This window comes from Coturnix japonica, chromosome 3 (assembly GCF_001577835.2).
Source record: "Coturnix japonica isolate 7356 chromosome 3, Coturnix japonica 2.1, whole genome shotgun sequence".
Lineage (NCBI taxonomy): Eukaryota > Metazoa > Chordata > Aves > Galliformes > Phasianidae > Coturnix > Coturnix japonica.
Window position 1 is genome coordinate 95,027,209 of NC_029518.1, and position 27,932 is coordinate 95,055,140.

Sequence of the window (27,932 nt, forward strand, 5' to 3'; positions counted from 1 at the left end):
TAAAGCATCAGTTTCACCTCTCGGGGTGGAGCGGCTCCCTCAACCCTAGCGGGGAATGTCTAACCCGAGCATGGAGGGCAGCGATAGCACCGTCGCCCCTTTTGGGAGGGAGGGGGAGGGCATCGGCCGCGTTGTCCTTCTCTTTCCCTCCGCCCCCCCGCCCCGGGCACGCAGGTGTCAGACCGGGCTGTGCTGCCCGCAGCACGATGGTGGGGGCTGCGAGGGACAGCATGGAGCGCCCGGAGGAGGAGGTGGAGGTAAGCGGCTCCCGAGGGGGGAAGGTGGGCGCCGGGGGGTCCTGAGGCACCTCTGGGAGCACTAAGATGTGGTTTTCAGCTTTCCGTCCTCGGTGTGAAGGGAGCGGGCACTTCAGAAGGGTTTCGGGGCTACCTGCCTCAGCGAGAGACCTGAAGGAAGGAGTTCTTCAGCTCTTCCATCTCTCCTCTGCCGTCGAGGAGTTCAATGTACCTCCCATGCTTTCCCTCGGAGTAAAGACACAGCTCTTGCTGTCCCATTTGGTGGCTGGAGGAAGAGCATTCACACCCTGTGGTTGCCCCATTCCTGCTATATATGGGCTGGTCACAGAATGCTTTGGGTTGGGAGGCACCTTGAAGATGGTCCATTTCCAACCCCCAGGTTTCCGCTAACTCAGATACCGGGTCAGGCTGATGGTGTCCCTACCAAACCAAAGAGAGGTTTCAAGACATCTGACATAAGAGCTTAAGGATCTCACCTGTCCCAGTGGCACTTCTGCTTTTAAGGGGACATTGTATGGTCACTCACGGAGCAACAGCTTTGACTATTAAAGCTACGCTGAGAGAAAAGCTGACTCAAAAGCTGCTCCTCGTTAGCTGCACTGTCTCTTTCTCAGATAAACCTGCATTTATCTGGGACTTCCAGGTTTTGCTCTCTCTTCTTGTTACTCTTAAATTACATGTTCCCTCTGTTCTGGACAGAGCAGATAAAGAAGAGCTTAGGACCAAATGCTTGCAGCAGACCTTTGTGCTCATAGTGTATGTTCATGAAATATCTTCACACCACTGCAAAGTGTTGTTTTCAATGTGATTAAGACTTTTTTTCCTAACATAAATAAGATGATCTGTTATGCTGTTCAGTTCCCATTCTGTTTTCAGCAGTGCTTTAAGCTTACAAACTTACACAGGTGAAAAAGCTTTCACCAGCTTTTGCAGGGGTAGCAATGCAACAGAGGCTTTAGTTATCAGTGTAACAGAAAACCTCCCTCAGCTGCTCACAGCCGGACTGCTGGTTGCTATCACTGCACAGGTGCCATTTCAACCTTCTCATCCTTTGGGATGAGAGGTAATGGCCTTAAACTGCACCAGGGGGGGTGTTAGGAAACATTTCTTCTCATAAAAAATAGTGATATAGTGGCACAGCTGCCCAGGGACATGGTGGGGTCACCATCCATGGAGCTGTTCAAGGAACCTGGGGATGTGGCACTGTGGGATGTGGGCTTCACAGTTGCAGAGACTTGCTTTCATTCCTACCTGTACCTCCAAAACACTGAGGTAGAAAACACAACGATTACAGTAAAACAGGAGTTTGAGTAACTATTGGAATGATTATTTGCAGTAGGGGGTGCCGGGAAGCAAGTTTAAAATGAACCATTGCCCTTCACAGTACGTGTCATTCGTGTGTAGACTACCTGTGATGTGTGTAGGTTGCTCTGAAAGTAATGCCTCCTATTTATTTCGGTAGAAACGACAACAAAGAGCACAACAGTGCTATTCAATAGAGCAAATTCTCAGCTACAAAGAGCTGTTTTTCAGTGTAGTCACCACCATTTGCATTTTCACCAGCAAGAATGTGGAGAATCTGTACCAGTGGATGTGACCTGCCATTGCCACTGCTAAAGTGCATCACCCATCATCTCTCTGAGCTGACAACCACTGTTTGGTCTCCACAAACATTCAGCAGGTGTTGATTAATGTCAGTGGGTGCAATTTTTTCCACACAGAGGGATTGAAGTCTTTGCTTCATACACACTTCCACATCAGGCTCTAGAACTGTCAGACTGCTCCTCTGCTGCCATCACCAGACTGGAGCAAAGGCAAGGCCTGCTGTGGTGACACCAATTTGCAGCAGTGTCCTGACACTGTTTGATTGACTTTTACATAGTAATGGGATGCCACCTCTAATGAAAATGGCGTCCATGTAACTAAGCCCGTAATGAGAGCTGTGGTTAACCTGAGACTTTTTACTGTTTCTCTGTAGATGCAGGATAAAGGAAGGGTCCTGATACTGTGCTCACTTGCTCACACCCACCCACATAAACAGTTCAAAGGAGAACAATTAGATGATGAGAGGCTCTGTCTGGAAGTCTAAAACTTATCAAAACTTTATTGTGTAGTGAAGGTGATGGTGCTAAGTACATTTTATAACATTCAGAAGTCAGGTAATGCATCTGAATATTACCTTCATTTTTTATAACAGTCAGGAGTCAGGTAATGCATCTGAATATTATCATCATTTGGGATCTCATTACCGTACCTCTATTTTTATCCTGATCTAATGAAAGAATTTAGGGCTTGTGTATTCAGTTCAGAGACAAAGCAGAGGCAAGATGGACACCGCTGCTCTTCCTGAAGTCTTCAAGGAGGGATGGAATATGTGTGAAACTTCTCAACACTCGGGTTGGATGTGTTGTCCCTGTGAAGGGAATACAGGACTAACAGAACCACTGTCTTCTGATACTTGGAGTTTTATGTAACTAAATTCATTCTGAGATACTTTTAAAAGCTTTCTGGTGTTTTTTACTAGTGGAAAGCACAGCATTCTTAATTAGAATTTCTATTAAGACTGTTCATCTTTTGACTTTTAATTCAGAAATTTAAACCTTCTTTACAACCTTTATCAGACCTTTATGTGTCAGTTTGATTAAAGAATATTCTTGGGTGCTTGTGGTACTTTTCAAACAAAACAAAATACAGTCTTGGACTGTAGAAATTTTCCACCTCTTTGAATGTCGTCTAATGATGACGGTAGGAAAGCACACGGCCACTGTCGCGGTCTGAAAGATTCATACAGGAAATTGTTTTAAAAAGGGGAAAAATAAAAGGAAAGATTGTGGTGTTTTTAATGTCTGAATTGAACGCTCCAGGCCACGTTCATTTTGTTTCTTCTTGCTTGTAAACAGGTTCCTTTTTAATAGTTAATGAGAAGCAGGTAGGCAAACCTCAATGCCATTGTAGGAAAACCATGGTTTGTTTTTAGATGCTGAATTAAGGAGCAAAACTGTTAAAAAACACACAACAACAAAACAAGAATGAGCATTCCAATGATGGTAGGAGTTCAGGGCATTTTTGTTAATGGAAGACCCATGAAGCAAATATATGATTTTGGTGTTAGCCTCAGACATTAACATTGGATTTCTGTGTTTTTTATGCGCATACCTTGGTCTTCTCATCAGTTGTTCTGTTTGTTCTTGCACAGGAACGCAGGCTGTCAGTTTGCAGTAAGTTGTGCTATGCCATAGGAGGTGCCCCGAATCAAGTGGCAGGGAGCGCGGCTTCCTTCTTCCTGCAGATCTACCTGCTGGATATAGCCCATGTAAGTAGCGCAAGAGACCTTCACATACGGTAGATTTACCTCAGCTCTGGTGTCATTTACAGTGTTCCCTAGAATGATAAAGGGTAAATTAGCCAATAATGCTTTTAAATCTTCTTCTTAGCCTTGCCTTTAGCTGTTCATCATCCTGGAAGCTGAATAAACTTTTTTGGAAACACTATTTTCACTAGACTCTTTTCTGCCTTGAGGTGGCCACTGTTTTTATGGTTATTAATTATTCTTTGTAAAGAAAGCTGAATGATCCTTCCTGAAGGTTCCCCGCTGTCAGTTTGTGCAGAAGCAGACCTGGTGAAACAAAGAAGTAGGACTCATACCATTCATATGAGTTGCAGCTGCTCCATCTTGATTCTGGGACAGCAGCGAAATAAAGAAAATGATTCTATAAGCTTATTTGTTTTATTGGTTTGAATAGTCTTGTATGGCTTCATGGTAACTAGATGAGATAGGTAAAGTTTCATAGCATAGAAGAAAGGACTTATAGGGAGATGAGACCAAATTGTAGGGGCTGTGAGAAAGCTGAGGTTTGAACTGTCATAGATTCCAGTGTAAATGACAAAGTTTATGCTTAATGGTTTTCATATAAAAGTCCAATATCAGAAGCCGAGGTTATAAAAGAAAAACTAAATCCTGTGTGTTACTCAAATGCAATTGGTCACAGAATAAGACTGGCATGTAAAAGTGAGATCTCATATGTCTGGTTGAGGCTGAATTCACAGGATTTGGAAAGCAGGCCAGATTTGGACAGCAGAATCAAAGATGTCAAGTGGATGCTGTGAAGTCTGGCTATAGGAGGACACAAGTAGCTGAGCTGGACATCAGCAAACTGCTGTGGCACCCAGCCCAGCATCCAGACAAAGCAGCAATGGGATGCTTGGAGTACCACTGCCATTACCTGCTAGGTCATCAGTCTCAGTCCTCCCTTGTTCTTAAGCTTTCTTGGAGCTGTGTGTCTTGGAGCTGGCGAGTGTGAGAAAGACTGACTATTCCTGCAATTCCAACTAACCTGGTCTAAAATTTAACAGGTGTGGTGATAGAAATGCATAGCATCTATCTTTACCAAAGTCACTCAGGATACTTCAGATATCGTTTCTTTTTGTCACCTCTGAGGAAATACCTGCAGCAAGTTCATAGAGCAAGGAACCAGCTGGAAGCTGCGTGACAGTGCCTGGGAAGGAATAGCAAGCTCAGCAGATAAGCAGAGAATGCCAGCTCAAGCTTGGAGTTGCATTAGCTGCATTCACCAGGTTTCCTGCTGAGTTAAAGAACTTCTGGCATGAAAGAGTATATAGATGAAGGGTATTTTTTCTGCAGTCACTCTCTAAGTTCAGTAGGCTGTTTCAGTGGGCTCTCTCTCTCTATATATATATATATTAGAGATTTAAGTGAACATGTATCATTATATAGACTTCAATGACTTTTATTTTTTTTCCAGGCTTATAGTTTTAGTAGCATGGACTAGACAAGGAGAAGTCACATTTTTTATCGCTGTGTGATGTGAATTCCTAAGGTCTCTACAGATGCAATGGAAAAATAAACACACAACCCAGGCTAAACCGTAATTCTAGACACACACTTAATTATGGTCGCACTTCAGACTTGGCTGTTTTATTCACATATAATGCTTGAACATTTTTCAAGTGAGGTTTGTTGGGTGCTCACTGGTAACTTTGAACAGATGTGTGTTATGCAGTTCAGCCCCGAGGGGATAGAATCTGCTGTGCTGCTGCCTCTTCCAAGCCACACTGCACCAGTGGGCAGCCTTGTTGGTAGTCTCAGGAGTTGAGAAACCCAGATGCATGCAGACACTTATCTCTGCTTTTATCTGCTTCTGGTCAAGGTAGTGATCTAGAAATGGGACTGTATGAGAGAAAACTTACAGAGATGCTCTGTCAGGTTTTATGTCTAAAACAAGGACTTTTAGCTCCTGTTTGACTCACTTTCCTCATTCTAAACACATCTATAATCTCACCTTCCTTGCATTTTTTCCTCTGTAATCTCATTTTACCTGGTGACTTGTATCAGTGTTTTGGTTTTTTTTTGCTATGGGAAACCAGTAGGATACCCAGTATTAGCTATGGGTACCCACTAGGGTAGCCAGTAGGAATTTCTGTGACAGCAACAGACACGTTTTGTCAGTGAACTAACATTACTCTTTAAAACACCAAGGTTCTTTCTGGAAAGTTGCTTTATGCTGTTTCATTGTACTGTGGAACAATAGCTCGTGTTTAGAGAACTGTGTTTCTATTTTCAGATTACTCCATTTCATGCCTCTTTGGTGCTGTTTATTGGCAAAGCCTCAGGAGCTGTTACTGATCCCGTTGCTGGCTTTTTTATCAGCAAAAGTAGATGGACAAAAATTGGCCGTCTCATGCCTTGGTAAGCAGAAATCTGTACATGTATTTATACATATATATATGTGTGTGTGTGTGTGTGTGTGTGTTTTAAGGTCATGCACTGAGTTATTTTCCCCTTGCCTGTTTCCCAGACAACTGTGATTGTATTATTTCTACATATATAAAAGCAAAAAGAGAAATTCTCGTGTCATCTATTTCCCTTCAACTTGTTCACCCATGGAAAACAACAAAAAGATTTTCTGCAACTGGAGAAACAAACAGATGAAGCCAAGACAATGCACTGTTAACAAAACTGGAATCTCATGTGTAAAACCTTCTTGCTGACTGAATTTTCATCTCTGGCTAGATTCCATTTAGTTTGGCTTCATTCCTTCACAAAGCTGGGATGAGTTTCTGCTTGTGTCCTAGTGTGCCATCACTTCTCACATCAGCCTTCCAGGAGTTCCCTTAGCTTTAATTGGCTAGGCCTTCCAAATCAGTAAAGGATATGTGCATGTGTGTGGAGCAGATGTGACACAGAGGCTTAGATTAGATCTTAGGAGGAAGTTTTTCACCCAGAGGGTGGTGACGCACTGGAACAGGTTGCACAAGGAGGCTGTGGATGCCCCATCCCTGCAGGCATTCAAGGCCAGGCTGGATGTGGCTCTGGGCAGCCTGGGCTGCTGGTTGGTGACCCTGCACACAGCAGGGGGTTGGAACCAGATGGTCCTTGTGGTCTTTTTCAACCCAGGCCATTCTATGATTCTATGAATCTCTGATTATTTCCAGAAGGATTTTTCCTATTTGTCTACTTTGTAATGGCAATCTTTTCATGGGAATTTGGTTCTTATGCTTTGGCATTCAGATTGTCTTCATGCAAGGAAAAGAATGTATCTCCTGTTAGTTAAAAAATACCTTTTTATTAAGTGTCCAGAGTGAGGATTTTACCCTTCTTTGTGTTTTCCATTGCTGACCAGCTGGAAACGAGCTGTGTGCTGCGCACTGGAGAGGCAGAGAATAGCAGAACCTGGCACTTTCCTTGTGGAGGTTCAGCACCCAGTGATGCCATCCATCCCCACAGAGCAGTGTGGGAAAGTCATTGTTTGACTGAACTATTGACACATTACTCTTTTGTATGCCACGTTTTTAGTTCACGATTGCAAAATAATCAGCTGACCCCAAATGTTGGTAGCACTGCTGTGAAGGGATTAATCTGTTTTCTCTTTTGTGTGTTTGGATATTTTTTTACTGGAATCTTGGTCATCTAATTGCATTGTTCAGTGTGTGGTTTACAAGGAGAGCCCTGATGCTGCTGCAGCTCGGACTCATTGGAAATAATAGCATTTGATAACTTCTTCCATATCATTGAGTTTGAAGTGTTGTTTGCCTGAAATAATGCTTAGACCAAATGTAATTCATTACTGTTATGTGTCTGGAATTGAAGTTTCTGCAGTTCTGATTTTAAGCCACTTTCCTCACCAGATGACGCTCCTTTTGTGTTTTGAGTGATTAGGAATTTAACTAGCTGTTATAAACCAGGGTACATATAGACCATAGTTGTAAACTGTCCATTTTCTTTTATGCTGTTTCAGCATTTTTCATACACTCATAGAATGGCCTGGGTTGAAAAGGACCACAGTGACCATCTGGTTTCAACCCCCTGCTGTGTGCAGGGTCGCCAGCTACCAGACCAGGCTGCCCAGAGCCACATCCAGCCTGGCCTTGAATGCCTGCAGGGATGGGGCATCCACAGCCTCCTTGGGCATTTTTAAGTATATCGACATATCTGCATTTGTTTGAAATAGCAGTGAAGAGGCCAAGTTCAAAGGAAAACTGAAGGAGTTAAAATTAGGGCAAGGAATCCTCCATAATAAGTAAGATCATGTAAACACTGCTGAAGTATGTTATGACATGTGACAAGAGGGCTTAGCTCTCAGTGAATCTTTTAACACAGATGTAGTCTGAGGGATGCATAGGCATGGCAGTGTAGTTATGCTGTTACAGTGTGTGTGCGAGGCAACTGTGTCCATTCTGAATAGAATATTAATTTAAGTATAGCACTTTTCCTTCAGATTTGGTATTTTATTCCATTTTGTGTTGGTTTTGTGTTGCATTTTACATTAATTTGTGCATTTAATACTTAAAATCACATCTTTGTTGTGTAACACAAATTGCATGATGTCAACTATTAGCAGGAAAACACACTATTCTTTGCTGTCATTATGTTGAGATTGTTGGTGTGTGTTCCATGTCTTTGCAGGATGCTGGCATGTACACCCTTCACAGTAGTGTCCTACTTTTTCATGTGGTACCTGCCTCCTTTTGTATCAGGAAGGGTTGTATGGTACCTGATTTTCTACTGCATTTTCCAAGCACTGACCACAGTAAGTAGGTTACAAGTCGTGGTGTTCTCAGCATACATACGTACATATACATACGTATAAGCCTTTATTTTAGATGGTCCCAGAGAACTTCTTCTATGATTCCACTCACTGCATGCAGGAATGTATCACCTGGTTCTGCCTTGTGGCAAGTATCAAGATGAAACAAGGTATCTTCAGTGCCATGCAGGGTCTCACAGCAGGCTGGGACTGGGAGTGAGGCACCTGTATTGCAATGTAGCAGGATGAAACCTGACTGAATTTCATTGATCACAGCTTGAAAAAGGAGACCAGACATTTGAAGAATTACACAGTGAAAGAGATATTGAAATATTTGGGGGATTACACATCTTTTGGTTTTAATAAGGTGGAATGCAGTATTGTCTTCATTATGGATCTGTTTCCTGATAGTAGGCTGAAGCTAAGGAAGGAAGCCCTTACTCTTCAAAAGGGCTGACAATAGCAGGACACGGGGAAATGGTTTTAAGTTAAAAGAGGGAAGATTTAGGTTGGATGTAAGGGGGAAGTTCTTCACTAGGAGAGTGGTTAGGCCCTGGAACAGGCTGCCCAGGGAGGTTGTGGATGCCCCGTCCTTGGAGGTGTTCAAGACCAGGTTGGACAGGGCCCTGGGCAACCTGATCTAGTAAAGGTGTATGTTTGGTGGCCCTGCCAGGCAGGGGGGTTGGAACTACATGATCCTTGAGGTCCCTTCCAACCCGGGTCATTCTGTGATTCTGTGTGATTCTGTGAAGTGATTTTCCTATTGCAAATAAAACTAAATGCTTTCTTAGCCTGATTATAAAGGAGTTTTTCCCATGGAAGCTGAAGGAATAGAGCATAAAGGTAAAGCCTCTTGTTTACTTTTTATTTATTATTTCCATTATGACAGAGGTTATTTTTCCTCATACATACTTTATGAATCAGGAAGACAGGACTTTATGCTAAAAGACACAGCACTCTAAATAAGTGAACCCTAATGTTGCATTAAACCATTTTCCTGGATCTCAATGAAGTAAAGCTCTACTCTGAAATTTCTTATGTGATGTTCTTTTTTTTTTTTTGCCTAGTTATTCCAAGTGCCATATTCTGCTCTCACCATGTTTCTCAGCACAGACCAGAAAGAGAGAGATTCTGCAACAGCGTACCGTGAGTGTGATATGAGTTATTCCATGAGAACTGGGGTGGTGTTTTATTTCAAATAATTCACTAACTATAGGGAATTCCTAATATTCAGTGGCCTTGAACTGGACTTTTCCTTGGGACTTCAAAGAAAAAGATTTTGTCCTGTAAACACTACCATTTTTCCATCTAAATAGGAGACATTAATGTTTTATTGTCTCAAACTGAGAAGGTGTGAACTCTTCTCAATTTATTTTTACCCAAAGCTACAGCAGGCAGTAATTATTTCACCGAAGGATGGTTTGTAGAGGAAATTCAAATCTCTTTCACGCCAATTCAAGTCTCTCTTTTTAATTTTGTCTATAGCTATTTAACTCTCACACGTGCCACGTAGTCTGAAGAAAGGTCTTACTGAAATATTACCAACACTCAGACTGTATCCATTAAAAGAATGACAGCTTCCAGACTGTATCTCTGGCTCTTAAAAAATCAAAAACAGACAAGGATTTTACTTTGAAGCAAACTGATCAAATCAAGAAAGTACAAGGAAAATCTTTTCAAGGTTTCCTGCACAGACCATTAATTGCATGTAAGAACAGTTTCTTCCCTTACTGTTCTCTTCAGCTCTGTTCTCATGCCTTCTTTATTATGTAACTGCTGTCTCTCATGTCTGCCAGCATTAAGCAAGGTAAAGAGAAAAGAGTGCTGAAACATCATATGAAAGTTTTTTCTCTGTCACAACCTGTCCTTCAGTGGTGCTTTAGAATAGTTTCTGATTTCCTTTTTTATTACATCTGTTCTTTCTTTGTGGCAAGAACCCTTTTAACAGCCAAAGTAATTGATTATATTGAAAACTAAGCCATAGAGGCACAGTGATACGGCCATAACTCCTAACATTTCACATCAGAAATTCTAAATGTATTCCTTGAGCAATACCACCCTTCTTCAGCCACGTGGAATAGTTGTAATTAGCATTATCATCATCTCAAAAGAAAGCCACAGCCAGTAGTCAGAGGACAGGCCTAAACAGCAGGAGATTCCAGATGTGTTACATTCTTTGGCAGTGGTTCTGTGTCCTGAGTCATCTGGCTGAAATTATAACTAAATCCACATACTTAGTATTTTCTGTTGTCCAGTTTTACCTAATCAGAGGCAGTTATCCAAATAAATGTGTTTTCCTATCTGCTAGTCCAATATAAAGAAAAGCAGCTGTAATATGAATTGTGCTTTAGAAACACAAAAGGTTGGGACCAGGGGATCCACTACCCTCTACTGGAGACAAGCAGAACTGTTTATCATCAATTTTCCCCTGCTCCTCCTTGTGAATATATGGCAGAAATACTGGATTCCAAAGTTGCTTTAAGATAAATCCTACTTACACTCTGTGCAAATTAAAACTTACTCCAGTATATAATCTGCTTCCTGAAGGATCTGCTTTGCTGTCTAAGGTGGAAAGTAACATGTTATAAATTCTGAGCACATAAGAGCTTTGAAATCTGCTTGTTTCTCAGCTCTTGGTGCTTTTCAGTAAAGAAGTTTCATCTCAGTTGTATCTCTGTTGCCTGTAACGAATTGTCTGAGTTTTAGTGTGTGATCCTATGATGCTGTTAAGAACAGCATCTGCTGTTTTCAAGAGCTTTACAGCTGTGTTATTTCCTACAGAAGCCTGAGGTAAGTATCATTTCATTTTACTGTTGGAGAAGCCCAGAGATCTGAGCAGATAAGTGGCTCGCAAAATGTTTCATGAAGTTACTGTCAAACTTGAGATGAAAAGTCTCGTGTTATGGCTCCTAGTTGTGCTTTGGAAAAGTGGCATTCAGTATTTAATTTGTAGTTCAGCTCTTGCCCATGAGATGAAATGTTTCTGTGTTATCCCCTTACAGCTCTTAATCCCAGCCATACTCGTCACACAGCCTGTGTGTAAAAGAAGCTTTGCCCATAGAAGCTTCTAAAAGCTGATCCGAAAACCAGTTATAAAATTCTCTTTCATTGAAACTATTCTATCACTGGCCTTCCAGTTCAGCTGCTCTTCATGCTGCTTTTTTCTGTCTGATACATATGAAAGAAAATGGTATTGCTTTAATGAGGTTGCTCTTCAGTGAGGTACACGAGGACGCTTGTAAACAGTGGAGGAATCAGGTTCTCATCATCCGCACACATTTGTGCTTCCTTCTTTAGGAATGACAATGGAAGTCCTCGGGACCTTGGTTGGAGCTGCACTTCAGGGGCAAATTGTGGCCAGCGCTCATCTCTCTCACCACTGCACTTTGAACCCCCCAGTAAACACCACCAGCCCTACCTACTCCTTGCACAACACTTCTGGCTTTCCTGAGCCTTCAGACCCCTTGTCTCATCAAGTAAGTGTCTATGGGAGCGTGCTAAAATCTCTTAGGGAGATTAATGTGTTTTTCCTGTAAGACCACATCGTATTACCCAGCTGGATAAGCATGAACATGACTTCCTTGAAGCCAGCAGTGCTGGAGCTGAGGCAATTCCCTTGTTGAAGAACAAGGCTACATATCTGTTGTATTTGCAGCCTGTACTCAGTGTGACAGCAGAATCATACTGAGGAGCTTTACTGATGATACTGACCTACTGAAGGTAGGTAGCTACACTTTGTTTTCACTAGAGGCTGATCTACAGTTTAAAATAGAAGCTTAGTGAGAAAAAGAGGCTGTAGCAGAATCTTTCAGTTCAGCAGCATTGCTTTCCAAAGCAGTAGTAGGCATCTGCTCTGAAGATTAATGGCTGGTACATGCAAGAAGCTGTAAATCCTAATTGGAATCCATATTGAAAGTACAAAAGACAGTTGATAGTAAATGGTTGGTAACAGGGAATAAGCAGGAGCACTTCTCCATGAAGAAGCCTTCTTTGACCTCAGTTTAATCTCAGGTGCACACTGCAAATCAGGATGTATGTGTCTGTAGCCAGTGCTCTGCTTACTGTAGTTAAATCAAATCACTACTATTACCACTTTTCAGCAACAGAAAAATCACAAGCTAAAGACGTGATTCCACAAACACTTTGAATGTGCATATCCTCGGCACCAGCACAGGAAGGGGACCAACCAGTGCATCCCCCCCATCTCAGACACTGCTCTCTCCTACTTCTCTCTTTGTTGGCACAGGCCATTGGATGTCTTCTCAGATGATAAATCATTTAAGAAACTGACTGGGGAGATCTGGGCTTCTTTTCTAAGTGGCAGTGCCATTTTATAGCTGATTAAAGTGTTTTTGAAGCTGCTCATTAGGTAACTCCTAGTGCATGTTTTAAAAAGACACAGAACACCATTATTTCTTCCTTTTTAGCTTCTATGGACAATGGCTTGCTGTAGAAAACTGCTGTGCTATTTCAGGTCTGTGTATTGTGGACACAAGTAGCTTGAGGAGCTGTAGAGCAAGCTGAATTTCATTGCACAGCACATTCCTTATCTGAATCTGCTCTATGCCACAATCACCAGCTTCCACTTTCAAATCTAAATGGTTTTCAAGGAGGAAAAAAAAATATATGACTTTATTTTCTTTCTAACCACATGTTCTTTCCTGTGCTTTTTGACATAAAGGAGAGACAGAGGAGGAAGCTTCACAATGCAAGTGATTTGAACTAGTACAGGTTTGTAGGTGGAAGTAATCCTTCTAATTCAAGTAGCTGCTAGCACTGAGAAACAATGGAGAAGCATTTAGGCAGGCAAATATTTTAGATCTTTTTCTTTTTCAGATCTGAAGAGGTAGGACTGTAAGGTTGCCTCTTAGTCTTTCTTTTTGCCCCAACTGTACAGGTTGAATAAAGATACCTCTATTTCTAACAAATCTGTTGTTGGTTATGTCCTCCTTTTAACATTATTTCTACAGCTTAAGTGCTGTCCTAAAATACTGTTGGTTGGTTTTGCTTTATATACATATATAAATTTTCCCTCTATTCTGTGTGTCACCTTCTCAAGTCTTGTAGATGAGTAGTGTCCCATGGTTGAGAATGGTCTGGAATATGGTGCAGAAGCCATAGTGTGAATGAACTGCTTTGGCAACCCGCCTCACTTCCTACTACCCTGTTTTGTTAGGATACCAATTTTTTGCTATTTGTATGACCTGACATCAGTTCCTTTGTATTATGGGAGCGTGCCTGGGCATCAGCACACACAAGAGAACTGCTTTACATTGCATGACAGGGCACTTGTCTTTCATTTACATGGTGTGCAAACAGAACGTGCACCCAACTGGACGACTGACAGGAGATACTGAATCTTGATTGTATGAGTGATGCACAGTTGTTTATAAGTTAAGCAATGGATAGGGTCTGTGAACATATATACACATATATATATGTATAGAAGAGGTGAAATCTTGATTATTTCTCTTAGAGTCATTCAGGAGAATGACCCTAATTTTATTTGTCACCAAGACTGACTCTTAGTTGCTCTAGAGCACACCTCTTTTAAAGGCAGACCCTGTGAATGACTGAGGTTACTTTGCTTATTATTAAAAAAGTGAAGTGAAAGAACTGGTTATTTTACATCTAAACTCTCCTGATGTCATTTCTATATAGAACTTCAAAATGGCTTAGTGGAGTGGATCTTTCCTACTACAAATCATGCATGGACAGTGATCTAAGCTAACAAGTTTTGTTGAGGGTCAGAGAATCTTATTTGACCCACCATGAAAATCCTTAATAGTCTGAATGAGTAAGGCTTGACTTGCACGTAGTTAAGGCTTAGGAAAGAAAGCATTTAGTTCAATTGCTTCAACCAAATTTACAAATGAATAGATATGAAATACAGAATTCGTAACAAATCCTTGTAATTATCCTTTTTAGCCCCTTCTGTCCTATCTAGGCTGCTTTGAGGCTGAAATTACCTTGTTCAAGTGAATTCAAGTATCTGCACTACTGTAGTCTGCAGTCTGTACAAACCATAGCCAGCAGTATAAGTGTAATCTGTGGCTGCATTATAGTTTTTGGCATCCAAAATATCTTTATCCCAAATAAAGAAATACAACACTGTTCTTTATTTCACCAAGTCTCTTTCTGAAATGTTGTCATCTAAAGCTTGTACAAAGGAACACTTGAAGACTGTCTAATTGAAACACTAAAGTGGTTCACCTCTCTGACTTTGCATCTACACTAAACGACTTCAGCTCAGAAGATTTTCCCACCCACAATGAAGATAGAATTTTGGGTCTGCGTAAAAAGATCAACAAGATTGAAAATAAGATAAAAAAAACAAACATCCAGAATCATTCCATGAATGCTGTGTGCTTCTGACAGATGACTGTGTACGTCTATAGCCAGTCTCAACATAAGCATTTTCTTTTCACGTTCTTGTTGCCAGCACAGTAGACCTTTGTTCACACCTTCTTTTCCTCCCCCTCCTGGATTTATCCTTAAGTAGGTGTTATTTATAAATGAATTGCAGAAGTGAATGTTCTTCACAAATGTAAAATATAGACACTTGGCACTATTTAGGTGGGCATTTCTTCACTTGCAGATGACTCACCAGAAAAAAAGACTGAAATTTTCATAATGATTTGTCACTCTCCTGTCACCATTTCAAATGTCTTCTTTTCTTTCCGAAGGCAAAAGTCTACATGATTGCAGCAGGGGTTATAGGAGGTATATATCTCCTGGGAATTATCATTCTTTTCCTTGGAGTAAAGGAAAAAGATGGTAAGATATATTTAAACTTGTCCAGATTTGCTAATAATTATTTCCTAGTTGTCTCTGGAAAAGGTCGTTACTTTAAGTGTTCTGTTCCTCATAGATCCTTATGCCTTGAGTTCAGACGCAGCAATTCCTTTTTGCAAGGGGCTTGGACTCACCATGAAGCACGGCCCATATGTGAAACTTACAGCTTCGTTTCTTCTCATCTCAGCAGCGGTTCAGGTAACTTCAGTCTCTAAGGCTGTATGTTGGCCTCATTCCAGTCCCAGCATGAGAGAGTCTGAAGCAGCTAAAATGCAAATAACCTTTGACTTGTGACTGGAGGTGATGATCAAGGGGGTGGTACCTTCCCCTAGAAACCAGCAGGGAACCAGAGCCTTTTTTTGGTGCCTGGGGTTCTGTGCTGCTGGAGATGGTTCATTCAAAAGAGAAGTAAAACCAAAGTCCTGACCATTTAAAGATGGGGTTTTCTTTCTTTTCTTTCTTTCTTTTTTTTTTTCATAAAAGGTGAAGAAGTAGTTCCAGTGACCCAGATTGGGTCATTATATGTTATCCATCTACACTCTCCTGTGGTTTCAGTTGCTTAGAGAGTGTTTTTGCTCTTCTGTCTGATCTTTTGTGCCACTTTAAACCATTGCCCCCTTTCCTTTGCGTAGGTGACTGATCTCAGACAGTGGCTGAACTGGTTCTGGTAGAGAATTCTGTGATGGAAGGCATTAGGTTAGAGTTAGAAGATATTCAGAGGCAGGTGGTCTTACCTATTTCAGAGCTTGATAGAGCTGATTTTCAAATCAGGACCTGCAGTTGAATGTGTCTTTCACAAAATGATGCAGTATGTCCTTCCACAGAGAGGAGCTGTAGAAAAAATGTGAAGCCACTTGGTAAGAAACCTGAACTCCCTGAATTCCAGGGGTCTTTTAAAGGTTGTTATGTGAGCTGTATTTGACTCAATAAATACATAGTTTTAACGTGAACCAGACACAATGTACATATATGTTTGTCATGGTTTTGTAATGTTGCTGTCAATATTCTGCATCATAACATCCACAACTCCAACAGCTTGAGCAGAGCAACTTCATCCTATTCTGTACTCATGCAGCTGATCTTCGCAATCACTTCCAGTATTTGGTGGTGACCATCTTGGTGAGTTGTGGTTTTATTTATGTTTTTGTCTGCTAGTTCAATCTCACTGTTTTTTGGCACAAATTATAAAAGACAAGAAGTCTTTTATGTATTGACTGAGCTGGGGCATATATTCTGAGCATACTTTATGATACATGTAAATTGCTCTTCAGCTTTCTTCCTGTACTGCTGGATCAGGCTTAATTGAATTATCATGCATCAGGTTCAAATCATGAGGTAAAAGACATCAGGACAAAGTACAAGTATTTGCTTGGGCTTTAATGATTGTGTAGCTTTAACTGCAGTGGCTTACGTTAGGAAAAGGAAAATTTGATACTGTATTTTGATCTTTATCTGTATTATATAGATATTTATCTGTCTATCTATAAGTCTAGATATTTATCTATCTTGCACTGTTTTCATGTGTAACATGTAAGAGTGAACCAGACAAACCACCTGGAGAGTGATAGGGAGCAATCTGCAAGTTAGTCTGCTTTGCAGACTGTCATGTACTATACAAAATGATATTGGTGAATTCTACAGCCAATGAAGACAATGAAGCCTATGAAGTAGCAAAAAGCACAGCACTGATTTTCTGTTAATTGTAGGTATCAGCAGCTGTGAGTATTCCCTTCTGGCAGAAGTTTCTGCAGCGGTTTGGCAAGAAGTGTGCAGCATGTGGGATTTCGGTAAGCAAATCCTTGGAGAAAAGAATCTTGTGCTCATTTACTGTGACAAGTGGAGCCATTGCAAGAATTATTTCACGTGTTAATCACCTCAAGGTACAAGAAAGTTGCTCAGTTTTAAAGGTTACACAAAAATTTTAGATAGATTCCAAGTTTTCAAGAGAAACCTTTAAGAAATGAGTGGATGCTAAAGGAGATCTCTTTTTTTTTTTTATAATTATTGTTGTTAAGAACCTGCACAAGCTCTGCATTTCACTGCTTCCAGAAGTGAGCACAAATGATGTTTAATGAATTCAGATCCATTTTGACTCAAGTTGGCAGGCTATCTGTCCAAGTAATATGTTGTACAAGGTTAGTTTTGTCTATGATGCTCAGCTGAATGCATTTTTAATGCAGTCACAAAGGAAGAAACACAAGTCTATTCCTCATCCTACTCTAGAAGCCTAAGCAGGAAGGGGTGCCCACATCCCTGTGACTGGGAATGGACAGTTATTAGCGAAGTAATGGAAATTACCTGACCTGCTCGAGAAAAGAAGCCTAGTTTTACTCTGACACAGCTCTACAAAGCCACCTCAGGGAGCCTGCCCTCATCTCTGATGGATTATTTTAAATCCTTCACTTAGTGAGGACAGTAGCAATTTTCTGTCATCATCCTCAGTGAATCACTGTATAGGCTTGTTACTCCCCATTTTCCCCTGTTTACCTTCAATTACTTATGAAAGAGGGAAAAAAAAGAAATTGTCTTGTGTACTGCAAAGCGTGAAGACTTGGAAAATCCAGCCTGAAGTTATATGTCAAGTCTGAACAAAGTCGAAAAGTTTAGGTCTGGTGACAAAAAATGAATATAATTGAATAGTTATCATTTTATGCAATTACAGTCTGTGTGTTAGAATGACTTCCAAAGAATCAGAAGTAACTTTAAAATCCCTATTCCAAATATGCTGAATAGTTACATGTCTTGAAGTAGACATCTGGAACCTAAGTCCCATCCCCATTAATTTTTAACATTAGAGTGAAAATAATTGCCAAAAACAGTATTGGACCATTGGGTGGATCAGGGAATGAAGATTCCCTTCTTAGGAAAACCCCTCCATATATTTGGCTATGAAAAATGCTTTCTTCAACCAACTTGGCTACATAAATTCAGTTTAACATAACTGGAAAGCCCGTCGGCACCTCTGCAAACGTGGTTTAACTTAATTTTACAGTTGAATTGCTTGACTGTGTTATGATCCAAGCAGGGGCTGGACTGAAAAAAGCCACAACTCCCTTTCACCTTGTAGATATTTCTCAAGGGACTGTGAATGCTTTCTGTGTGCTCGGTGATGGATGTTATGTCTGGCAGTGAATCACAGGAGCTTCCTATACTACCACTCTGTACGATCTGTACAACTATTCTGTTCTCTCTCACTGTGAAGAGAAATCACATTATTCAAAGCTCCCGTGTTTGTCACTCAGGAATGTTCTTCTGGAAGGGAAGGAGATGGGAGAAAAACAGGAATCTTGGCTTCCCACTACTGGTATTGTTCTCTTTTCAGTTGTTCCCCAGATGACCAGCCATCTGTGTACTGACTAGAAGTTGAGAGACTAGATCCCTTTAAGTATAGGGCCATATCCAAACGAGATCCTTCCCATGCTCAGGTTGGTGCACAGACCAGAAATGCTGCACTGCAGTTTATTGGCTTCTGCTTCCATATGCTTTGTTAAATTTAGACAAACAGTTAGGGACAAACATTGAGTTTACAATCAGTACGTCCTGGTGGCTGGAAGGAGTTTGTTTTTTCATGAAGAATTTTGTATGTGGCAACTGTTGAGTCATGGATTTGGCAAGATGTCTGTTAGAAGGCATCTCTTTCTCTTGTATTTGAGTAGTAAAGATTCTTGGAGACACTGCGTATGTGCAGATATGTTTCTCTTTTTTAAGGCCTAAATTTGCTTAACAACAAACGTCACAGATCTGCCTTCCGTCTTAGCTAACATTTGCTTTTCACAGAGTCATACAGTATCCAGAGTTGGATGGGACCCATAGGGTTCATCGAGTCCAGCTCCTGGCCCAACAGAGGAACACCCAGAATTCACAGAATCACAGAATTATCAAGGTTGGAAAAGACCTAGAAGATCATTCAGTCCAACCATTACCAATACTTCCCAAACCCTATGTCTGAGAACATTGTCAAAATGCTTCTTGAACCCCAGCAGGCTTGTGGCCATGACCATTGCTCTGGAAAGCCCATTCCAGTGCCTAAGCACCCTCAGACAAAGAGCCTTTTCCTAACACATAACCAGGCCCTCCCCTTAATCCTTACCTAGAGTTTCTCAGTGTCATCATGAGCTCCATACAGTCTGACTCCCCAGGAACACATAGCGCTACCCCTACACGTGCCCTGAGTGTCACTTCTAAACATCCCATAACCATCTGTTGTAACCACCAGTCTCAGTGCTCTTCCCTTCAAACCTAATTTAAAGCTCTTTGATGATCAGAGGGCTGGAGCACCTCTCCTATGAGGAAAGGCTGAGAGAACTGGGCTTGTTTAGCTTGGAGAAGAGAAGGCTCCAGGGGAACGTCATTGAAGCCTTTCCAGTACTTGAAGGGAGTGTATGAACAGGAGGGGAAATGGCTGTTTACGAGGGTGGACAGTAATAGGATGAGGGGGAATGGTTTTAAACTGAGACAGGGGAGGTTCAGGTTGGATCTTAGGAGGAAGTTTTTCACCCAGAGGGTGGTGACGCACTGGAACAGGTTGCCCAAGGAGGCTGTGGATGCCCCATCCCTGCAGGCATTCAAGGCCAGGCTGGATGTGGCTCTGGGCAGCCTGGGCTGCTGGTTGGTGACCCTGCACACAGCAGGGGGTTGGAACCAGATGGTTCTTTTCAACCCAGGCCATTCTATGATTCTGTGATTCTATGATTCTCTTTCATTCATCCCTGCTAACTCTTGAGCAAAAATCCTTTTCCCTCTTTGAGAAAGGTGTAGCCCATCAGGTACCAATCACTATAATGCCATGTAGACCATCTCATGATCAAAAAAAACCCCAACATTTTGCCAGCAACACCAACCTTCATAAGCTGATCTGCCTTGTTCTTCCAGTATCATTCCCTGTAGCTGAAAGAGTTGAGGGAAATATTGCGTGTACTTGCATGATCCCTTAACCAATCATCTCAAAGCCCTAAAGTCTCTTTTGATGGATTCTTCGTTGCAACTTCATCACTGCCTACATGAAACAGTAATAATGGATAATAATTCGGGGGCCATACTGGACTGAATTTACTGTACAAACTTTAACCCAGCAGCAATCTTCCCTAAGCAGAGGTTTGTCTGACTGACTTTCTGAGCACTCTGTATCTCTGGATTTTGAGGACTTTGTAAAAAAAATAATTATTTTTAATCCACAAATTTATTTGGTTTTTCATTTCACCAAACACACCGCTGCCTGAATGCCATCGGTCAGCACTGTTCAGCATGGAAGCACGCTTCTGTGTGAAGCATCACTGCAGCTTTTCCTGCTCTGCCCTTCATCATGTGCTGCTGCACAGATCAGCATCGACTTCCACATCCCAGAGGGGTCCCCTGCCGTTGTGCTGCCAGTGAATGGATGGAAGATGCTTGTTAACTGTGGGATATTGTTTATGACTCAGTGCAGCAGAGCTGTGGGTAGGGAACAGGGAGCCAATAGCAGAGTATTATTTGCTTTACAAATAAAAAGGAAGAAGACACACTAGCTGTTTATTGCAGCAGGAATAGTACCCCCACAATTGTACTAGCATCGCATGAGTGAAACTCCAGGGCATTGCAACCTCAGTCCTATGGGTTGTTCTTCTCTTCCAATAGAAAACTACAATTATAACGATTATTATTATTGATCCAGGATTTTGTTTAAGTGCTTTGGTTTCTGAGCGGGGTCCCATGCGGAGCATAAGCCTGTCATAAAATTGCTTACAGGCAACATAAAATCTTGTATTGCTGGAGTGCTCTCTTGTGGTGAAATAACGATTTTGCCACAACACTGGGCTGTCTGTGCTGGGAACGCGCTGTCAGGAAAGGCTGTTTTCTTCCTCCTTAGGATAGGAGAAAATGCTTTAGATGGGAAATGCATTTAAAACATAAACGTAATGGATTAGACACCAGGACTCCTAGAATCAGTTATCATATAGAACTGTAAATAGCAGTGCTTAAGGGAATCACTCCCTGTGAAAGCTCTTCTCATACCCTCAGTTCCCTAGCTGTGACTATAGGAGATTGAAATACTTTATATTAAACTAATCCCCTGTCATTAAAAAGCCCTGTAGATAAGCCCATGGTTCTGGATTCTACATGTGCTGCGCCTGCGGTTCACAGGCAGGGGAGATGGAGCATGTGATGGATATGTGACAGCTGGGCTGTGAACATTCAATCAGCATTTAAAACAGTGGATTTCCAATCCTGTAAGCCCACTGCCTCAAGCTGAAGTTGAAGAAATCTGGTGGTTTAAAGTACTGCCAGAAAAAATAGTCCCGAGCAGCCCAAATTAGTTTAATTTGAGGGTAACTGTAGTGACTTGTGCCATTTAACCATAATACTAGTGACAAGTGACAGGACAAGGGGAAATGGCCTCAAGTTGCGCCAGGGCAAGTTTAGGTTGGGTATTAGGAAGAACTTCTTTACAGAAAGGGTAGTTAGGTACTGGAATAGGCTCCCCAGGGAGGTGGTTGAATGGCCATCCCTGGTTGTGTTTAAGAGCTGTTTGGATGTGGTACTCAGGGATATGATTTAGTGTAGGGTTTTTAGAGTTAGGGTACTGGTTAGGCTGTGGTTGGACTTGATGATCTTCAAGGTTTTTTCCAACCTGGGTAATTCTATGATTCTATGAATACTGAGGGGTAAGTCTTTGTTCTGTATGATGTATCATTTCACAAGACAATCTTATATTTTGAAAGAATATTTATATACCACTAAATAGTGCATGCTGTAAGTTACGTGTGCTGTTTTTCTTCTTCCTCAGTGGATGATTCCTTTTGCAGTCATGCTGGTGACCATTCCAAACCCAATCCTGGCTTACTTCGTGGCCTTTGTCTCCGGTCTGAGCATTGCAGCATCTCTGCTGTTGCCATGGTAGGAAAATTTTACATCTGAGGTGGAGAAGGGTCATATGTCTATTTATATAAGTGTACTGGGTGGAATTTGCCTCTCAAAGAGACATAATCTGGCAAGAGTCCCTTCCAGTAATTTGTTTTTGCTTTTATAATAAAGGCTGTTTGTAATTGTGCTGTTATTAATGGATTATGCCTGTATTGTAACTGTAGCTGCTCCTTGTACTTAAAAGTATCCACATTAATCCTTAGCCTAAGTAGTTGTTGAAGTTGTGACAATCAGTTGCTTAGGTCTGGTTTCTAATAGAACTACAATAATGGTGAAGTTGGATGTTGTACTCAAATTAATGCTTGAGCAATTAAGTAGCAAAGAAAGTCAAGCAGTATATTTCTCTTGAGCAATCCTGCGTTATGAATTAAGTACCACAACAATATGGATAAGAGAAACTGTGAAGGTTGTTGGCTCTAGGACTGAAAATATGCGGGGAGAATGGGAGATTTCTTTTCCATGTGGAATAATTATTGTTCAGGTCAAGTTGACCAGAAAGAAAGACCACTGTTGAGAGCTGTGTTGCACTTCTCATCTGGACAATTCCCTGAAAACTGTGAAACTCCAAGGGATCATGGAGATGTAATTTAATATATACTGTCAGGCTACAAATGCCTTTCTGCACAGAAGATCACGAGCCTTTTATTACAACAGCAAATAATGAAATATACTGGAAAGTTGAGTTTTACTCTTATATTGCTCCTAGGTCAATGCTGCCTGATGTTGTTGACGACTTTCGCCTGCAGAATCCTCACAGGAAAGGACATGAAACCATTTTCTATTCTTCTTATGTTTTCTTTACCAAGATGTCAGCGGGAATTGGCCTGGGAATTTCTGCAGCTTGCCTGGAGTAAGTAACACTGTGTTTTCATCTAGTGGATCTACTCTATAAGTGCTCTGCCTTTACCCTGTGGAGTTAATTGCCTTTTGCCCTGAGTCTGAAAGTGCCGGCAGCTCTAGTTGACTGACCACTAAAGACAGGATTGTTATCACTGAGGCCAGGCCGCTGAGCATTCAGCCACTTGCCCTAGAAAATCTCAGTCCAGAACGACCTGACTTGCCTTAAGACATTACATTTTTCAAACTCTTTTTGTATATTGTGGTGGCTTACATGAATAAAGAACTGAATATGAAAGCTCAGCGGATGAAGGTCTCCCATGAGAGATACACCTTTTCTGAGCAATCCCTGTTGTATCTGGGTTAGTCTACATGAATGAGTTTGTAAGTCTCTGCACACACTGCAGTGCTTTTAGGGAGCCTAAAGGCCTGTTCTGCATGAAAGGATCCCAAATTCCTGCATAGTTTTAGGGAACTGAATGCTGAACAGAGTCAGGAACAGAGATTTTCTCAGCTCTGCTCATAACCTGATTGATATCAGTCTGGAAGATGCTTTCTGTTCTCCTCCCAGCATTGCATGTTCTGATTAGAAGGCCACGCTGGGAAAGCTGTCTGACACCTGCCCTACATTTGTACATGACCCAGGTTCCAGATGAACAGCACACAATCACGCAATGAACACTTAGAAGTGAACTTGTCTGAATTGTTATTTAGCTTTTGGCTCCATGTCAGGTTTTGGTAACCGGACTGCTTTGCTTCAGGGCCTGCAGTTGAAACTGTTAAATAACAGCCCGTGCTCTGGCCTAGGAGCTTTAGACTCTTACAACTAACACCCTCGTTTGAAAACCAAAGAGCCAAAATGAAAAAAGGAAAATAAAAAAAAGACCCTGAAACCAAATCTGCTTGTTTTTACTATTTAGGAAGAGTTTAAAACAAGCCATTTAGCTGTTTACCAATGAGGCCTTTCATTATTCCATTCCATTTAGCTCTCAGCAGTTTGCCAAGGCAGATGTTTGTGGGAGAACGCAGGTGAATGTTCTGAGGAATACAAACTCATTCTGCAGACTGGGAATGGGAACTTGAATAGATCGGCTCTTATGGGGCTGCATGAGAGCTCTGTATCAACACAGTGTAAATGTGTACCTAACTCTCAGCACTTGAGTAAATTTGTCTGTGTTGAACAGCGTGCTTAAGTACGTGTTTAAATTAAGGTTAAGAATTGCTGCTGAAATTGGTGGGATTATTTGCATTTTTTAAAGCTGAGGCTAAATACTTTGCTGAATATTTATAGGAGTCACAGATCAGACCAATTTCCTTGCCTGGGATTCCAGCCTTCTCTTAGTAGTTAAATGTTACAGTACAATCATGAGAAAATACAGAGATAATGCAGCTATATGAAAAGGTAGAAAGGTGAGATCTGAAGAACAAGATATAAAATGTGAAAAAGAGGGATATTAAAGAAAAAAACAGGAGAAGAGTCTTAAAGAGCATTGGAAGAACGGAGTGATCCAAGCAGGAGACTTTCAGATGAACAAGAGCCTGTAAGTTTTGGACATCTGCACACCACTGTGATTTCCATTGGTTCAGGTTTACTGGGTACAAGCCAGGAATATGCAGACAATCCAAGGACGTGATCCTCACTCTGAAAATCCTCATTGGAGCAGTTCCTGCCGTCCTCATCCTCGTAGGTTTATTTATACTTCTCTTCTACCCAATCACTGAAGAAAGTCGGAAAGAAACAAAGCTCGCACTTGAAGTGTTAAGGTAGGTTTGAACTAGCAGAAAACAGCAGTGACATCATTACACCTGTCATACTGGGGGAAAATTACCAGCTACCAACACATACATTTCTATTCCTCAGAACAAAACAGAACAACATTCTATCAGTTGAATTATTAACTGAATGATACCATTACATGCTCCACTGCCTTATTTTTGTAGTATTGTGCTGGCTGTTTAGAGGAACATTTGCCAGATATATATCAGCTGCTATGTTTTACTTCTCTGGGGTGGCACACAGAGCATTGTTATTGCACAGTGTTTCAGTGCACACATGAAGAATCTTTTAGATACGTTAAATTACCGAAGAAAATGTGAATGGTTGCAATTTTCTTCCATATGGAAGAAAATAGGGTTATTGACAGCATTCATGGTGATTATGGTGTATAAGAAACATACAATATTGTTTAGAGGAGCAAGCAGACATCATGGGAAAAAAGAAAGGACAACTTTGAGCACTCTTTCCCTTTTTTCCTTGTCCCTGACCCTTCATCCCCTTCTTTCTTCTCTATTCCTTTATAAAGAAAATGTTGCCTAGCTCAAAATCATCCATCTCTGTTAAATGAAAGCCTCGTACATTGAGGGTGTGCATAAAAGCAGTCTATCCTACAAGACTGATGGATGAAATTCCAAAGCATTTTCTTACAGCCTCAGCCTAAAACGTCACTTGCCCCTCCGCGTATACCCAGCAGGTACTGTCCATAAGAAGCACATCTTGATGGTGGTTCTAAGTTGTATTAATTGAGACTGCCAAACTGTGGCCTATCTAGTTAACAACAGACGCCGTATCATTTGTCCTGCTTTTAACAGAAGGAGCCATCAAAGCACAGAGAACCTGGATGACCACAAAGAGGACACCTCACTCTGAATGTTCTGAATACGGAGTCTTCCTAAACTCAATTTCACATCCCACACACAAACTCTGTGAGAGTCTCTTGGGTCATTTCCGTGCTCCCATATTGTCAGAAAGAATAAACAATGATTCTGATATTCAGTAATGAAATCAAGTGGGGGAAATCACCGTGCAAAAATTAGGTATAATTCTATGTGCTGTTCTAGAAGAGACATTGCAACCATTCAGGAATGCAACTATTGGAGATTTGGGGTTATTTGTTTCTTTGTTCTTCAGTGATAATATAAAGCTGCAATCTTTTTGCAGCAGGATGGTCTATGAACTCGTAGGCCAAGGGAACAGCACGCACATTTGGTTACTACCCACATTTTAACATCTGATATCTATCAGCCTCAGAGGTTGGGGTGGTTTCTGAACCTATAAGCCCAATTTCTATATATAAATTGCACAGCAGTGTGTTCAGGAAGCACTTTGGAATCCCAGTGTTTGCCATAAACATAAATGTTTGCTTGATAAAAGGTGCAACTAATGGCTGGTGCTTTGTGGGGTAGTTAAGTTCAGGCCTTGTCATTTGAGGCTTGAAAGACACCTCCAATCTCAGGCTAAAATGACTGGACTCTGAAGGAAGATATCTGAATTTGGAGGGGAGAGCGATGAACCCAAGAGCTGAAGGCTTGTTCTCATAAAGAAACCAGCACAGTGCAAGACAAGGCACAAATTTACAGACCACTGTCTGCACTTATGAACATATGAGAGGGTGCCTTAATTCTGTACTGGAAGTGCCTTTGGATGAGCAGCACAACACACTGGGAGGTGTCACTGGGGATAGTGATCATAAGGGGTTTGCTCAGGGCCATCTGGGGAGGCAAATCTTGGTGGTGGGACTGAAAGCTGGGAGAGACACTGTGAAATAAACGCAGCACGTCCACAAAGTGTCTCGTGAAGTTTAATATAGAAACCTAAACCTTTTCAGCCAAGTCTGAGAGCTAACGAACTGTCCTAATTTGGTAAAGTGCTTAATTACGAGTGAGCCTTTAATTGTATTTTGAGTGTGTGTGGGTAAGAGTGAATGTTTAAGACTTGTATCGAACCAACACCTGGGGATGGGGGTTTTTTTAGGCTTCAGCTCCTGAACAAACAAGGATTTGCATTGCCTGGGGTGTATGTGTTTACAACAATAAAAACCATAAGTCTGTTTACAGTTTTCAGTCTAATAGAATATGAAATACAAGTTCACTTCAAGTGGGTAAATGATGTAGTATTATTACAGAGCTCTTAAAAAACATAGAAAACAATCTGTGGGGTTTGATTTGTTCTGTAACATTTGTGTCTGTCTGAATGGTCTCCTTTAAGAACATTCAGAAGTCCCAGTAAGTCTCTATTCACTTTAATGGGTTTTGCTTTCAGCTGCTATGAATCTGTAGCTACAAGGTAAAGATTCCACATCAGTTACTTAAGCCAACATCTTGGTCCAGTGATAAAGAGGCTGCAGAAACTCCTGGCTGACCAGAAACACTTGAATATGGCCTAAGATCCTATTGCTGGATCAGTTGTGGAGTTGCCTTTAACCTGCATAGCAACCCCATTTAATTTCTTGCACGGTAAGCTTGTTTGATTGGCCACAAACTGTAAAGTTTGGTCATAAACTTGTAAGGGGTTTTTTTTGTGTGACTTTTTTTCAGAGCTTATTGTTGGTGCTGTAAAACAAACTTTGTACATTTTCTTGTGAGTTCTAAATGATGTGTACTTGGTATGTGACTGGAAGAAGAAGATTCTCTTATTGACATCCATTCATATAGGTACCACTCAAACATAAACCTTCTGCCTCTTCTGATCATCATTAAGAAGGGCCAGGCTCCCTCCCCAGGGCTCTCATTCAAGTAATACCCAAATAAACTGTATGAACAAGGGAGAGTGGATTGAGCCAGCAGAGGGTCTGATGGACAGAATTCCCACCCACGTACAAACTGTTCCAATTAATGGATTTACACAAATAGAGGGAGAAAAGGACAAGAGAATTAACTGTCCTTGGGTAGCCCTCTGTAATGCAGACTATGCCCATTCCTGGTCCTTGCGTGATGTAAGCTAACAACCACCCAAACCTTCTAGACTGGCTTGGTTGCTGCTATAGTCAGTAGCAGAGCTCATCACATGGCACCTCTTCCAGTTTTATCCCCTTTGTATTTTCTGCTCAAAAAATGATGCTGAAAACTTCCAGCTGGCACTCGATCTCCCTGCAGGTTGCAGCTGAGTGTGCAGAGAAGTTGCTGTTCCCTGTCACTGTCAGGGAGAGTTGCTGCTGGCAATGCCACCAGCCGTCCCGTGCTGTCTTGTCTGCCCCTGGGCTTGTGGGCTGTTGCAGCTTAGGGGGATTAGATCCTTTGTGCTGAGTCCCCCACTTCAATAGGTGACATCGGACATCTGTCCTCCTTAGGTTTCAGGTCACCAGGTTTTCAAGAGGGGCTC

General features: G+C 41.5%; 1 protein-coding gene across 1 annotated transcript; it reads left to right on the forward strand.

Moving 5' to 3' along the window:
- MFSD2B (major facilitator superfamily domain containing 2B) lies at positions 1-27,378 on the forward strand. The gene is made up of 14 exons (XM_015859554.2): positions 1-257; positions 3,454-3,570; positions 5,840-5,964; positions 8,182-8,305; positions 9,370-9,448; positions 11,600-11,778; positions 14,989-15,079; positions 15,174-15,295; positions 16,133-16,216; positions 16,804-16,884; positions 21,861-21,970; positions 22,704-22,847; positions 24,422-24,598; positions 25,424-27,378. Exons 1-14 carry the CDS (start codon positions 207-209, stop codon positions 25,479-25,481), a joined length of 1,542 nt encoding a protein of 513 aa, XP_015715040.1. The 5' UTR covers positions 1-206; the 3' UTR covers positions 25,482-27,378.
- Positions 27,379-27,932: the final 554 nt, after the last annotated feature.